Here is a 17056-nt window from a genome sequence, read left to right as displayed (position 1 = left end):
CGCTATGTTCTCCTCCACAATTACAACATTTTGGTTTATCCCCCTCTTCACACTTTCCAGAGTCGTGTTTCATCACTACATTTGCTACATCTCTGTTTGCCCTTGCACACAGCAGCCGCATTTAAAACACCCCAGTGGTGGAGGAATGTAGACCCTGACATCGTAACTCATACAGCCAATTAAGACTCTTCCTGGGAGTTTCTCTTCCTCAAAAGTTAACAAAACTGAAAGACTGTCATGTATACTTCCATTCCATCTTGTCCTGATTTTAACATGGGTTATTCCTTCTTTCACTGAATCCACTGACTCACTTAGAGGAATCCCTTCCCTTAGAGGAAACAATCTTCTTGTCATACGCCATTGAACACTTCACCCTCTGTCCATTTAGTTTATTTACCTTAACTGTTTTCTGTTGTCGTTCAACATTTCTACACATTACCAATAAAGCACCATTTCTAAATTTTTTAGCACACATTACCTCCCCAATATCTTTATGTAGATTTTTGGTCGGTAGGATTGGACTCCACTTTTCAAAAGTAGCCCCCTGTTGCAACAGTTTGATAAATACCTTGAACTCATCTTCACTCTTTTTCACCGTAGTTGCTCCCTTATCGCCGTCATCATCAGATTTGTCTCCATCCCTATTTTTGCGTTTCTTTTTAACTACTTTCCACTCTACCACATTCCCGCGTCCAACGTCCATCTCCCCAACCTCACTTCCTGATCCGTCATTTTCTAACTCCTGAACAGGCATTCACAGTCCAGCTGTTGCCAACTGCCTGAAGCTCACGGCCAACAGACAACCGTCTATGCTCCTTTGCTCTAGAAGCCGTCATTCCCACAGCAAGCACCCAAAAACCGTGTGTCCACCGTGTTGGCAGAGTTGGCAACTGGCATACATGGTATACACGCAGGTTTAAAAAAAAAGAAATTAAGAAAAACTTAATATCTTACGTAAATTTAACACCGTAATACCTCGAATATAGCAACCATTGCTATTACCATAATGATAAGGGTGTTTTCTAAAGATGATATTTAACAATGGCTTGACGGTTAACGTTGAAATATGGATTCGATTTGCAGGGGTATTTTTCCGACGGTAATGTTAGTAGTGTAATAAGTTAGCAGCATATTTGAACAATCAGACCCAGGGTGAGCATAGAGGGTGAGTCTGAGTGAGAAGGAATATATTGTTAATTATATCAAACTAATGGCGTTTTAACTGCATACTTTACTATGACATTTGACATACTGTGTAGTGCCAAAGCTCTGCTGTTTTCTTCGACCCACCTGTCTCTGGTCCTGCCTGTGCTCACTCAGTGTGTAGTGTGTGTTGAGAAATATTAACGAGAATGTTAACGTGTTCTTTGGATTGATGAGGAAGGAGAAAGGCTAGAGTCCACTGAAGAATTTACAAAAGGTTTAACGAAACAGGATAATGAAAATGATGTGACAAAGACAACTAGGGCGATTCTATTTCCACTGGTCCGTTGTTGGCATGGTGATGTGTTGGGTCTATTTCACTGGCTTTCTTCATGGCCTCAGATGCGAAAGTCACACCTCAAGCAAGCACATTTGGGTTTCTCCCAGACACAAATCAAAAGCTGTAATGTGTTCAAATCAAGTCTCAGCACAGCAGGGGAAGGTTTTAAGCCTGAATCATTTGTTTGATTCCTGCTGTGGGACAAACGTTTTCTTTCTATTTGTTAAATGCCAGACATGACCTAATTAACACAGCAACACTCTGCTGTTTGCTGTGTGGGGGCAATGAGCCTCCTCCTGTATGTTAAATGTCAGATATGACCTAATCAATTCTTTTAGAAGCTTGGGTTAATAATGTGAGGCAGTTGAATGCTAATTAAGGCTAGTCAGGGAACATAATCATTGGTTTTAACTTTTATTAAACCTAACATGTGAGAGGGGGTGTGGCCAGTGGTTACAGTGGCAAAATGTGTGCTTCTTTTACCGATATATGTTTATATATATATATATATATATATATATATATATATATATATATACATATACATATATTTAGCATTTTTAACATAACTTCAAACTCAACACTGCACTTACTTGTGCCCGTAGCGAGACACCTGTCAAGTTTTGAAATCCATCGGACTAACGGTGCGAGAGTTGTTTGAATAACAGACACACAGACAGATGTTCCTGTAATTTATAGATAGATAGTTGGACATTTCCGATAAATAGCCTGTACATGGAATCGTACGGGCTACAATTCCAGTGCTATTTAATATAACCATTATTTGTGGCCTTGCCAAGAGATGACTAGATTAATACCTCATAGTAGTGGAAGAAGTATGTGGATCCTTTACTTGAAAATCAATACTTGAAGTAATATTTTGGAAGCAGAACTTGAACTTGTAACACAGTATTTATACACTGCCTTTACTGCTTTAATTTAGGTAAAGGACCTGAGTACTTCCAACACTAAAAATGAAAAATAAAAATAATTTCTATTAATGAAAAATATTATATTTTACATGAATATGCATATTCATAGATTTTAGATTTTTCAATGAGGGCGATAGAGGGCATGCATTTTTAAAAGAAATTGTACCTAGCTTATCAAACTATGTCGACAGGGACAAACATATCCAAAACATGTTGTCACTCAAACCAGAGTATTTTAATACATCTCCACATGTCTTCTTTTCTCCTCATTAGGTTTGGAAAAGAGGCTCAGTTTTCAAAGCTTCTCTTGTTTTTCCACTTACATAATATTTCTAACATTTACAGAAGACAGGTGCTGCGTTTGAAGCCACCATAAGTATTTTTGACAACTTCTCACAGGTTTTAGATGTGATCATCATTATTCTGCACTTTCAGATCTGTTTTGTAGATGTCAAAGAAAACAGACAATATTTAGTTGTTTAGTTTCCTAGACAGTCAAAACACATCAAAGCCTCTTCTCCAGCACCCTGGGAGATCAGTGGAGAGATTAGCCTGCCTCTGGAGGAACACACACTTCACAAATCTTCACACAAATCTTTTTTTTATTATTTATGCAAGTGTTAAACATTTGTCCAGATGACAATATACAGAAAAGTAAACTCCACATTCAGAAGAAGGCACAGTGCACCTCCTCCACAATCACTCCCTTCAACCAAATGTTTCCACACCAACACAAAGAGAGGAAATACACGAAGGAGGGAGACACAACAAAAACACAACAACAAGAATGATGTCTGCAACCAACAAAGAAGACTCACAGAAACAGACACAGACAAACACAAAGAAACAAGAGGCATTGAAAGGGAGACCGGCATAAGACAAAAGAGGACCAAACACACACACACACACACACACACATCCAGGTATATGACATCCAAAAAGAAAAGCGTTCATCTACGAATAGACGGGTGGCAATCATTCTCTTTTCTGCTGTAAGTCCAACAAAAACAGCAAATTTTTGAGTTTTAGAGAGCTGGAGGGCTGACAGATCATTCAGAATCAAAACATTGACAGTAACAGGTACAGTATCATTAATCAGGGCATACATTTTGGATGCAATATTATTTCAGAACTGACCAACAGGAGCGCAATCCCAGATAATGTGAAGATATGCACCTTGAGCTTTTAAGTGGCCAGATATCACCAAGAACTGATAAAACCTCAATACCATGCCACAGGTTTTTGGCAGCATAGTAAATAGCTTCCGGATAGGATGGATGGGCAAAGATCTCTGCTAGGGGACACCGTATGCCTTGAGTACTGATCTTAATTGAAGGTAAAAGAAAAAAGAGGAACATGGTAGATTGAATGTGTTTTGTAAGTCCGAAAAAGGTAACAAGCCAACCTCGTTTTATAGACATGAACCCCCCTCTGTTCCAGTTGTGGTGCTGTTGTATGCCTCCCACCAATCAGTAAATCTGTGCCGGTTACAAGCTATATGGAAATATGTTTCAGCCAATCTTGAAGTATTGATAAGATGAGAGATAATGGGGCCAAAGTGTAGCTGACACTGTTTGTTAGAGACATTGGCAAAAAGAACGTCACGGAGTGACCAAGGCTCTGTCATAGCACTTTCTAAGGGACGCCAGCAAACAGACACATCTGGGCTAAATCAGATGAGGAGGGGCCTTTACACAAAGGACCAAAAATAATGCTTAAAGTTGGGAACTGAGAGACCACCATCCTCTTTCCTCCTCTGTAGAGTAGACATCTTAAGTCACGGCCATTTTCCTTTTTAGATGAATTTAGATACAGATGATTGTATTGTATGGCAATAACTAGAAGGAGGGGAAAGAAGTAGCCTAGAGCTCACAAAATTAATCCTGGTTAAAACATTCCTTTTAACCACAGAGATACAGGCTTAAATAAACCCATCCATTTTTCCATATACTTCAAGATGTTGTTTGGGGCAAAAGAATAGTTATGCTTAACAATCTGGTTTAAGCAAGGGAAAACCTCAATGCCTAAATATTTAAACTGTTTACCAATGGGGATTTTAGCAGTGATGATTGAATTGCAAGCAGAATCATTTAAATGAAGTAGTGCAGACTTTGACCAGTTAATTTCAAAGCCTGATACGCGTACATACTCCTAGCATAAGGATAGAAGGTAGGGAAGAGACTGAGAGGGGTTTTCTAAAAAAAAAAAAAAAAAAAAAACGTCTGCAAATAATGAGAGGTGATGCTTTGTAGTGTATTACAAATGCATGTTGGTGACACCATAATCGATTGGCAAATAGCTTGAGCCAGTGGCTCTAGAGAGAGGACAAATAGTGAAGGACTTAATGGGCAGCCTTGGCGAGAAGATCTAGAAACTGGAAACAAAGAGGAGGAGGTTAAGGTAAGCAGGGTAAGCATTACCAAACCCCATCACCTCTAAGACTGACCATAAGAATTACCACTCAAGTCTCTCATAGGCTTTCATTGTGTCAAGAGAAAGAAGTAACATTGGGGTCTTACTTTCTTTTTCTGCAACAACAATGTGGCGAAGGCGTCTAAAATTATCTGCTGCCAGTCTTGTTTTTATGAATCCTGTTTGGTCAGAGTTCACTAATTTTGACATATGGGACTCCAAACGTTGGGCTAGGAGCTTTGCAAAGATTTTTAAAAAGAGTTAAGATTAGAGGACAATAGCAAGAGCCCTCTGTAGGATCTTTATCCAATTTCAAGAGTAGGGAATCAAGGCTGTGCTAACATCCTTTACAAATTTGCCCTTTTCAATAGAGAAGTTAATCATGTCCAGAAGGAATGGGCCCAGTTGGGTCAGTTCTAATATTACAATCTGAAGATTTAATAGTGGGAATATCTGCAAAATGGTCACTGGACCTTAATCTCATGACAAGTAGATGACTAAGCCCAGCATTGTTTATTGTTTTATTTATTTCTTGACTAGTGATTGTGCTATTTGCTCAGTAAAATGTCTTGGCAACAATGAGTCTAACTTGGTGAACTCAGCTTCAAGGTTTTGTAGTTGAAGTGATTTAGCGTTATGCATTTTTTTGCTCCTAATAAAACCTTTTATTGTGTCCCACAATATCCTGAGGTCTTCTACAGAGCCAACATTGATGTCTGCAAAATATCTGGAATTCTGCTATAAACTGAGTGATGTAGGATTCATTTTTCAATAAAGAAGTATCTAACAGCACGTTGTGACAGATGGTCTAGGGTGGTGATGCAGAGGACCCCTTTATGGTCAGAAAATTCTATTGGAAGTAACACCGCTTTATCCATTGAATGAAATAATTGAAATAATTGAGGGAATGCAATAAAAAAAATCTTCTCTGGAAAAAGATTTATGTCTACCTGAGAAAAAGGAATAATCCTTACAGGTGTGATTAACTGCACGCCAAGTATCTGTAAGATCCAAGCTGCTGGCCCATGATTTCAAAGCATTTGTGGCTTGAGCTTAAAACCCAGTGACCTTTGCGTTTGACCAATAATATTTGGGTCCCGCACAGTATTGAAGGTCGCACCAACAAAAAAAGAACAATCCTTTAACTCCAGCATTTGACTGGTGAGCGTACCATAACAAGTGCCATCAAAAACATTAGGCGCTTAAGCTGACACAAGTGCAATTTTCCTAGAACTAAATTGTAGTGTAGCAATAATAGTTCTGCCTATAAAGAGGACAAAACTTTGAGGAGAATATTCTGTTTGAGGTGTGAGGTGCATTCAGACCACCACAGTTCCAAACTAAAAATGTAAGATCACCCATTGTAAAAATAGCTGTGTTCTAAATGAAAGTAGATGTGGAAAAGGAACTTTCTACTGCCTTTCACTTTGTTAAATCCAGACAGTAATGCATCCCTCAACACACCGAACATGTGAGACACAGAACAAAAACAGACGAGATAGTGACACAATAGGGGGAGCAAGAGAAGGGGGTGGGGGGATATAACCGACAGGCTAATACTCAAGGTAGGTCTGTGATCGATATTGGACACAGGGCATCAAAAAGCCCTTAGTTACCTGGTTGCGATAGCAACTGGTTCCACACTAGATTACATTTAAAATAAACACATTTCTCGTCAATTAAAACAGGAAACAGAAAGCACAAAATATCAAGCACACCGGAAAGGAGAACCTAACCTAGTGGTGGTCTAACAGCGTAGGCTATATTAAACAAGACAGATGTATCATTCAAAAACACAGTATCTGTAATCATGTCAGATAATGCAATAAAACTAGGACACAATGAGAGATTAAGACAAATCAAGAGTCCATGTTCATCAGGCAGTTGTTTTAATCCTGATCTTTTGGCTGGTTGTGCAGCGGAGGAGGTTTAAAATCAACGTGCGATTAGTAGTGGTGTTCTTCTTTAGGTTATCACTGTACTTTCAGTGGGTTGTCATAATCTCAAGCTAAACATCTGCCAATTAACCACTAAGGCAAGGGGGTGCAAGAGATAGAGCCTTCTAACCCCTCTTTCAGCCCGACGATGCGGATGTTGCACCTTCGGTTTCTGTCCTCCATGTCTGCTAGCTTCACCTCCAGCTCTTGAAAAGCGTGGCCTTGGCTGTCAAGAGTAGCCTACTTGAGTGTCTTTCCACAATACTTTTGAGATCGTCCACATCAGATCTGATAGAGCCAAGGCTTGCAGTCAGAGATGCTAGCTGGGCATGGATAGCAGTTAGCTTCTCATCATTTTCAAACCCCACCTGTTGAATGTGAGACTGAGTCTGAGAAAAACATGGTTCAAGGTAGCTTTTTTTTTTTTCTCCAGTAATGCCTCTGCAGTGGCATCCGTATTGCAGCGTTGGGTTTTGTTCTTGTTTGCCATTCTGCTTTAAATAACTCTATCGAGCACCAAGTGATAGAATATTGGAGTTGGAACCATAAAACACTATTTGGCTAAATTTGGCCAGGAGCTTTACCTTAAACTGCAACCTCTGTCGAGACGATTATGTGACTTGTGTGTCTGTGTGTGTGTGTGTGTGTGTGTGTGTGTGTGTGTGTGTGTGTGTGTGTGTGTGTGTGTGTGTGTATGTGTGTGTGTGTGTGTGTGTGAGAGAGAGAGAAAAAGAGAGAGAGCAAGAGAGAGAGTGTGGGAGAGAGAGAGATTGTGCACTGTGGCTGATTAAACATCCACATCTGGTGTACCAATTCAATAATTGGTGCAATCAGCCATTTATTTGTTATTACACTAGATTAGCCTGTCACTATGTCTATAAAGTCCCTTTGCTTTTACCTGCTTAATTAAAAATAAATATGGTTTCTATCTCAGTCATAAAGGGGTTGGATTCCCATCAGTGACACACACACACACACACACACACCAGTCTATTACATCACATACAGCAGGAGGATTGGAGAGAAATCCAGATCCTAATTTAATCCTGTACTTTCTATTAACTCTGGGAGTTAAAATACCTTATCAGTACAAAGTATTCAGCAAAAAAAAAAAGTACATCTTGTATTTCCAGCTCCAAACAGTAATATCTGACTGTTGGGGGTCAACTTAACCAGGCATCCATCTCTGACTTAACTTAAGCTGTGTTAAATGGTACCTTATGTACAGGTATTGTGAAACTAGAATAAGTATTTAATGCTGACTTTTTGTTTTGTTTATCAGACTTAGTTACCATTTTAAATAAATGAAACACAAGTGAGGGGAATGCGAGATAACTCCTCTGACTTCCTTTCTGCGTGTCTTAGGCCTATGTTGTTGATGCAAAATGGAATATACACACTGTGACATTTTTGGACGGACTTCGCACATTCAGTGTAAAGTATGTCTTCTTTATTTATAGCACAAGAGAAATGCGTGTGCCGTTTTTTGTTGAAGAGTAGCAAAATAGAAAATCACAAACGCAAGTAACAGATCCGGTAACAGTAACCGATAATGCAGAGCCAACTTGAACTTACAGCTTTCCAGATGGAGCTATTAACATAAATGCCTATAAAAAACAATTAAACAATTGTTTTAAGTGTCTGTGTGGCACTACGTGCTATTTTGCGGCAGATCTCGCCCGTCATTGTACACAACAGACCCGGGAGGATAAAAGATCACAGCGGGCTCCTCGGGCGCGCTGGCGTGGACCAGGTGCCTTTGCTCCTCCATCCTCGGCTTTGTGGTGCCTGCTGGGAACGGCCTTATTGTCGGAGAAGTCCTCCACCGGAAGAGTTTTTTTAGTGCTTTCCTGAACTCCCGCCTCATCAGGCAGTACAGGATGGGGTTCAGGCAGCTGTTGGAGTGCGCCAGGCACACGGATACGGGGAAGACGTACACCTGCGTGGTGTAGTACGCATAACTGAAATGAACCACGTTGAGTTTGATGAGAATTCCCCAGGCTGTAAGGGCCTGGTTGGGTAGCCAGCAGAGGAAAAAGGATAACACCACGATGGTGACCGACTTGGTGACTTTGGCGCGTCGTTTGGCGCTCGAGGTGTTGATGTTTTTGGAGGTGATGGAGCGCAAAAGGAGCAGATAGCAGGCTGAGATGATGCCCAGCGGCAACACAAAACCCAGCAGCACTTTCTGAGAATGATACAGTCCCAGCCAAAACTGCGCCGTTCCGTTAGTTTCAGGGAATTTGACAAGACACAAGTCCTCACTGGAAACGGTCACCGTTGTGGAGAAAACTGCGTGCGGCAGAGCGGCCGAGACAGCGGCACACCAGATGAAAACGGTGATGCACCGCGCGGAACAGCAGTGTGGCCGCCGCCGCCGCCTGCTCTTGAGCGCAGAGGCGAGCGACCAGTACCTCGCCACGCTCATAGCAGTCAGGAAAAACACGCTGGCGTACATGTTCATAGCCGTCACATAGGACACAATCTTGCACATAGCTTTGCCGAAAAGCCACGTAAAGTCCATCGCGTTTTCCACCGCCCAGAACGGCAGAGTAAGGACGAACTGCAAGTCCGTCACCGCCAAACTAGTTACGAAAAGGTTAATGGAGGACGTTTTCCACACGTGTTTTGACTTCATCAGGTACAGCACCAGTAAATTCCCAACCAGACCCAGCGCGCAAACCAGCGAGTAAATGACAGAGATTATTATCCTCACAATAGCGGCGCCGTCTCCCACATAATCTGTTTTGTTGAAGTCTGACAGGTGGAAGTCTCCCCCGGAGCGGTTGGTCGTGTTGAAAATGCCGCTCATGTTGAAATTTGCAGAAGAGACAATCCCTGCTGAACCTTCGTAGTGAGTGTCTCCAGACATTTTAACTTTAATCCCTGAGGATGTTTCCTAAAGTCATACATGTAGAACCAAATCCTTGGATTTCAGGTTTCTCACGCCAGTTTGAATTTTACTTATATAACATATACTGTACACACACTGTTTTCTGTGAATCGAAACAAAAACAAAAATAACTGAAAAGTAGCTGTTTATCCCTGATAGGCGACAGAGCTTGCCATCAGGTCGCAGTGATGCTTTGAGATCTTTCTCTGGGCTTATCAGCTCTCCAACTGAAAACGCGTCCTGATTTAGCGTCCAGGCAATCTGGCGCTGTCCTTGGTTCTAATTAGATTCCATTTGGTAACCAAGAAACCAAAGCGTTGAAAACTTCTTCTTGAGTTGGGTATAAAAATTGTAAATTGTATCTGATTTCTTGTGCAAACCTTCTTGAGTCGCCCTTTAACGTCAAAACATTACAACCGTACTTTACGCATTGGAAATTTCTCTAACATCGAGATTGATTGTCTATTATCTAACCCCACACACAATCTCTCTCTCACTCTCTCTCTCTCACAACACGTACACTTCATACTGCATAAGTAATTATTTGTTTGTGTTTTATTTTGAACATGTAAATACAAATCTTTAAGGATTTACATAGGCTACATGATCTTAATGACAGAAGCTTTGAAACAAAAATGGAAAGTGTAAATATGATAAGGTAGTGGCTAGAGTCCCAGCTTCCTCTGGAGCCACAAAGGGCTTTGTACATTTGTTTGCACATGCAACAGTAGGGGAAATGCATGTTCAATAAGGTTAAAGATTGACTTGGTCCGTCTGAAACGTTCCATTTCAACCCCTGATGAAGCCTCTGAAAGCTTTGATTGATTTTCTCAACTTTAAAACTGCTTGCTTCCAACAGCTCCTGGTGTTCATGTTGTTTAAACCTCTTTAAGTATAAATGTGGCCTGCACAGACGAGGCTTCAAATCAAAACCATAGATCAAAAATAATATCTGAATTGATGCATGAGATGAGGCACTTCAACATTTGAAGGTTCATTTTCCAGAGGTTTTTCTATATTCATCATGCTCCTGACATGAACTTCATCCCTTCTGATGTGTTTGGTCACTGATTCCTTTCTCTTAGTGGGAGTCAAAATGAAATGAATGAAAATACAGTATATACAACAAATCTGCAGATATCAAACAGGTGACAGGAAAAATAATCTCTGCTATAGCTGGTATCTCTTCCAATTACAACAACGTGCCATGGTTTCCTGATCCGTGTTTTGGAGGATATCTTGACAGCTCACGTCAGAAGGGGATGTATTTAGAGAGGGAGAATGATAGCTGCAGAATCCACACTGCATTTACCCACCTAGCCTGCTTACATTTCTATGATTAAAATGTAATTGGTTCACATGAATCTGATAATGACAACGTTGCTACTCCTGGCTGCTAATAACAATAAACTAATACAAGTGTGCTAATAGAAGTCCGATCATAGTACAGGCATGGGAGCATCAGAATGTTTGTTTGTGAAATATTAAACCCTGCAGACATATTTCTTTACTTACTTAAAAGGAAAAAATACCACTGTTAAAAACCCTAGTAAAAGTAAAAGTCCTGCATTCAAAACATTATTTTAGTAAAAGTACAGTAACATGGGGCGACCTCTAGCTCACGCAGTAAGAACGTAGGCTGAGTTCTTGGCAGCGGCCTGGATTTGAGTCCGACCTGCGGCCTTTTGCTGCATGTCATCTTCCAGCCCTCTCCCACCTTTCCTGTCCTTCCACTGTCACTATCTAATGAAGGGCTAAGCCCCCCCAAAAATAAAAAGATCTTTAAAAAAACAAATTAGAAAAAATGCACAGTAACATTCACTTCAAGTATCAAAAGTAAAATAACTCATTATGCAAGCATTTAAATAAACATGAACATATTAGCAGAATTGTAATGTCTTACCTGGTTCAGGTGGAACTAATTCAAACTATTGTACATATTTTTTGGGTAGTTAGATTTACTGTGTAACAATGTGTCAGAATTATTATGCTCATTTTAGGTTTCTATAACCTTTTAATCAGCAAAGTAATTAGAAAATGATATCTGTCAAATTTAAAAAGTAAAAAATTACCCTTTAAATTAAAGTATCATAAATTGGACATATTCAAGTAAAAGTACCTTCAAATTGTACTTTGTTACATTCCATCATTGATTTAGTCTTCAGTTCATGTTCAGTATTTTAGAAGTTGTGATAGGTGTTCTGCTGACCTCCAGTGTTGTTAATGCAAACTACAAAAACTGCACACACATTGATTCACTACAGCACCCTTTTTATTGGGTTCTGTATTCTGCGGGATTATACATTTCTATTAAAAGACAAATACAGTTACTTTTATAATGTGCCATCAAGGAACATAGACATGTATTTTTATGAAGAAGTGGGCACTGTCACGGTACAATGTAGGACTCAAATGCTCGACTAAGACAGGGAATCACAGGTGAGTAGATTTTTCCTTCCAAGATCAAGGCAGGCAAAGGTACAAACGGAGAAGGCAATAATGGTTGTCAGGAAACAGGCCAAAAGCCCAATAACACCGATGCAGGCAAAGGTACAAAGGGAGAAGGCAGAAATTGTCGTTGGGAAACAGGCAAAAGTCCAACAACACCGGGAAAACAAACACGAGGAAAAACGCTGGGGAGAGTGACATAAGTACAACTACAATCTGGCAACAGTGAGTGGGAATGGTGAGTAGTTAAGCACTGGGTACCAGGGAAGCCAACTGAAGATGAATGAATGAAGACAAAAAGTGGATTTCAAAATAAAACAGGAAGTCCATGAAAACAAACAGAAAACATGGAACCAACTAAAACAGAAACTTGACAAAACCATGACAAGCACCTGCTGGAACAAACTGGAACAAACTCAATAAACCAACACCCTTCCCAGAATCTTATTCCAAACCTTACATAATATTTTCTCCCCCCAAAACTGTCTCCCTTAATCAAATGAAGTGAGTCTATTCTTAAGTTATTGAATCTGAGTATAGATTTTAGAAATGTATAACAGCCTGGACAACCCCAAGCAGTGTCTTCTAGTCAAACTGTTTGGTAGACACAGCACAGCTGTTGGAGCCAGCTGGCACACATACCAGGGGAGAACAGATGGAGCTCCAAGCGGTCAATGTGAAAACTATTGAATGAAGCAGTCACATCTACACTTCAGCCAAGATCTAATATCCACTACACATCTCCTGGGGTCATTTAAGGACTTTCAAAATCACACTACGAGTTTATGAAAGAGAGTTGTACTCCGTCTCCGCACCAAATCAAACATCTACTACAGTTTGGCTAGTATCTGTCTTTCTTATCGGCTTGCAGACACACCCCTTATATAGAAACTCCAGCATTCCTCCGCCGTCACTCTTTTGAAGACAGCTTGGCACACAGGCCAACTGAAATTAGGTCAAACATCCTGACACTTCCATTGTAAACAGGGCAGAGAGCAGATGTCGTAGATTACAAAACTGCAGACTGGTGGTAGCAGTTGTGAGAAAAATGTTTTCAGGCAGTGTTTTCAGTGGTTCCAGTGCATGATAATCAATTCCCCTCATACATATCCTCATTGTTGCCCCTGTATATATTTTTTAAATGAGCTAAGTCTTGCAGGCATTTTAAAACAAAGCAATTCATAAACAGAAGCCAAGAACACGCCGGGTCTCTGCCTCTGTAAAAAAAATGAAGGTTGACACATTGCAGACCACATGAAGCCAAGTCTGTTTTTTATAGAATTCAAATCGAGATGACTGTGCCCAAAGCTATTCTTAAAAAGATTTTCAAAAGGGATTAAAAATCATTTTAAAACCGACACTGAAATCCCTGAAAAATAAAGCAACAGCTAGCAGGTATGTGCCCCTTGACAGGGAAGTTTGACTTTCTGGGAAATAAATGTATTCTCTTTTTTTTTTGTTGAATGTTAGCTGAGTAGATTAATACCACTGTCATGTCTGTGCAATTAATATGAAGCTATAGCCAGCATATCAGTAGGGAGGGATGTTGATCTCATTGGCATTCAGCAAGACAGAGAAAAAGCGTAGCTCCCAAAATGTCAAAGTATTCCTTCAGATTACTGTATCTTCCTTACATACTGTGAATGTCCACACCTGTCACCTATTCACCCACTTTTCATTGTGAAGTAGTCAATCTCATACCTTTAAATAAGATCATATATTGGATCTGACAGACATCATTGCTATTACGTTCTTTTTAAAGAATGGCATTTGAAACAAGTGCTAGATCCAATGACAAAGTCAGATGCAAGGTAATTATCTTATGCTAACAGGATTAAAAAGATATTTTGTGAATTACATCCAGCTCTGTCATGGCAGTGTGGGCAGTGAATTCAGACAAATGGTGTTTGGCTTCCCTCCTGTGACATAAACACTGCCACACAAGGTAATTATCTTATGCTAACAGGATTAAAAAGATATTTTGCTGATTTACATCCAGCTCTGTCGTGGCAATGTGGGCAGTGAATTTAGACGAATGGTGTTTGGCTTCCCTCCTGTGACATAAACAATGCCACACAAAGATGACACAGAGCTGGATTTAAGTCAGCAAAGTATCTCTTTTAGTCACATTATGTCACCCAGGACGATACTGTATCATGCTCACACCCTTACACTGGAATTTGTTGGCTCATGCACACTACACTGCTGACTCCAGCTTGTAACAATGCACCTAGCAACACAACAACACAATAAAACTGTACCCAAAGTATAATCAAATGAAGGGACATGTAATTGTAACTTAATCTGAGTATGTATTTTGCAATAGTGCAAGTAATAGTGTAAATGTTGCATGTATTTGATTTAAAGTTTAAAATTGGAACTGGAACAAGGGTAACAGTAGTTAATGGAGAGGTTTGACCAAGTCAGCAGTGGTTTTGTGACCCTGATCTTATTTGTCGGGGATTAAATCAAAACAGTCTACAGATGAGTAATGGCATGAGTAATTTCTTGAAAATCCCCACTTAACTCTTCTATTGAAACACTCGTTTGCGTTAAAATAATTTAAATGGACAGCAAATATACAGTAGACATATTTATTAGTAGTTGGCATGTAGACAGTATGCACAGGCTTCACTGACTCTGCCCTAATTCTCTTCATTCTACATTTAGATGCAGAGGTAATACACATACAGATGCACATTTAAAAAACCCAGTGACAGGCTGCCAGAGGAAACTGACTAGTACAGTGGAGCACTTTCATCTCAGTTGAGCTTCCACACACAGGCTCGGCTGTTCTGTCTCTGTAGCTCGGAGGCTGCTCGGCTCCAAATAGTTCCAAAAAGCCTCCATCACAAGTTCTCCTTGTCCTCCTCCAACCCTGTAGTCCAGAACTGCAGCATTTTGGTATATGGAAGGCTCTTCTTGCATTACTAATGTTGCTAAGTAACAATATTCTGTGTGTTAGTTTACACAGTGACATGTCAAAAGACGAATAAATGATGATAACTGTTGATTTTGTGATGCAGATCAATAGTTTACCCGCATACAAAGTAGAAACAACATGACACAAAGATACAGCACACTGGAACAGTATTGTTTAGCTGCTCATACTCTTAACAATATTGCATGTTTCTATGCATTTAATGAGTTTTTAGAGTACAAGACAATGGAGTGCATCTTTACACAGTCCCTTTCTTCTCATTTTTCTGTGTCTCCTGTGTTGTTCAATACCATGATTAACAGTTTTCAGCGGCTGCCAGCTGGTGTCAAAGCTTTTTCCAACATGGCAACAAGTGATTTAGCGCTGTGCACTCAACTGTGCCAAGTGTCTGTTGCTCCACAGCATTGGGGAAAAAAAGTGTTCTTGCCAACACACAACCAGCTGATCCCTCATCTCCAACTTGTGTTTCTCTTCTTCTATGGTCTGAAGCTTCATCAAAGTTTCAGACAAGGATGCCCTTTCAGTAGAGGGTGCAAACTGTTGTTCCCCTGCTTAATCTAACACAGCTTTTATCCAGAAATGTCCCCCCTCCTTGGAGCAGACCTCAGGCCTGTCCGGCACAGAGGGACCTCCCATGGCCCCCTGCTGTCACTGTGAGACTAACGGCAGCAGCTGTCACATGAAGGACAAAAATCCCTCATATCTAAACAATTCTCAGACTTGTGGTCGCACACACTTCTCATACAGTGTTGGTGTGTGGTAGCTCTGTTGAATCTACCGTTAAGGTTGTATGTGTCCCGCTGGTATCCATCATGCTCAGCTTCTCCGTCTCGTTCCTTGGTTCTTCCCTCCGTCTTTCCCTCTGCCAACCCAATCTGCACCTACGACTGACAGAGATGTAAATATGTTATCATAACATGCATATGCGAGCAGTAGTAGCAAAACCAGTTAAAAAATCATGCTTCCATTTCAAATGAACATGTCAACACTGGGAAATACATTTATTTGCTTTAATGTAAGAGTTGGATATGAAGATTAATACCACTCTCATATCTGTTTACCAAATGTGAAGCTAGAGCCAGCAGCCGGTTAGCTGAAGGGAGCATAAAGACTGAGAGCACAGGCAATAGCTAACCTGGCTCTGTCTAAAGGTCAGAAAATCCACCTACCAACATCTCTAAAGCTCACTACTTAACACATTGTTTCTTTTTGTTTGTTTAATTCATAGAAAAAACCAGAGTGCTTTTTTTTGTGATCAATTTTTTTTTTTTTATACTCAGAAAACATGACATTCACAAACAGTTAAAAACAACACACTGGGACATAGCAACGTGTCCCAGGGCCGCAAAAACACAGAGCGGAAAAACGGGAGGGAGGGAGACAAAACAACACTTGCAAAAATAGGCATCCACACACACAAACAGACACACAAACAGACACAAGACAGGGGAGGTGTTGAGAAAACTCATTATACAATCTGCCGTTTATATCCATTTGCTTTTGTATTCCGGGTCATTTATGAATTTGACAACTATGACACCAAGTTTTTAATTTGCTACCGTGCTGATTCGTGCCTCTGAGTCTGACTTCTCCATGGCAACACTGGCTGATGCTTATGGGTAATGTAGTATTAGACCCTTTCACCATGCCATGAGAGACAAGACCAGATTACTCAGAAACAAAGGGAACAAAAAACAATGGAGAGTCTCATGTTTTTAAGTTTGAGTAAATTTGAGGATAGCGTTTCAATGAAAATATAGAAATGAAGTATTCACAAATTGAAAATTTTCAGAGGTGCTGGTATAGGTGGATTTTATTAACTTCAGACAGTGCAAGGTGTTTTCCCCCCGTTCTCTTTATGTTAAGCTAAGATAACTGTCTCCTGGCTCCAGCTACATCTTTTACAGGCACGAGAGTGCAAATACATGCATTTCTCCAAATGCTGAACACTTCTTTTAAGTACTTTTTATAATTCTTTTCTATCCCACAAGCACAAAAGGCTTACTGTGA

General features: G+C 40.2%; 2 protein-coding genes and 1 long non-coding RNA gene across 4 annotated transcripts in view; 1 reads left to right on the top strand and 2 right to left on the bottom strand.

Annotated features, from left to right (window-relative positions):
- The window catches only part of LOC116704816 (uncharacterized), a 20977-nt gene extending 4204 nt beyond the window's left edge, over positions 1–16773 (top strand). Inside the window, exons 2-3 of the long non-coding RNA XR_004335779.1 lie at positions 11680–11683; positions 16591–16773. This is a non-coding gene — a long non-coding RNA (uncharacterized LOC116704816). The remainder of the gene's footprint in view (positions 1–11679; positions 11684–16590) is intronic.
- rxfp3 (relaxin family peptide receptor 3) lies at positions 8225–9699 on the bottom strand. Its single transcript, XM_032540446.1, has one exon. It carries the CDS (start codon positions 9634–9636, stop codon positions 8416–8418), a length of 1221 nt encoding a protein of 406 aa, XP_032396337.1. The 5' UTR covers positions 9637–9699; the 3' UTR covers positions 8225–8415.
- btc (betacellulin, epidermal growth factor family member) overlaps positions 14686–17056 on the bottom strand; it is a 6400-nt gene continuing 4029 nt past the window's right edge. For both annotated transcript variants that reach the window (XM_032540461.1, XM_032540460.1), the window contains exon 4: positions 14686–15933. In XM_032540461.1, coding sequence (XP_032396352.1) covers positions 15786–15933 — 148 coding nt within the window. In that variant the 3' untranslated portion in view covers positions 14686–15785. The remainder of the gene's footprint in view (positions 15934–17056) is intronic.

Source organism: Etheostoma spectabile, chromosome 16 (genome assembly GCF_008692095.1).
Source record: "Etheostoma spectabile isolate EspeVRDwgs_2016 chromosome 16, UIUC_Espe_1.0, whole genome shotgun sequence".
NCBI lineage: Eukaryota > Metazoa > Chordata > Actinopteri > Perciformes > Percidae > Etheostoma > Etheostoma spectabile.
Note: the sequence above shows the minus strand (reverse complement) of the source record. Positions and strands in the feature narration are given on the sequence as shown.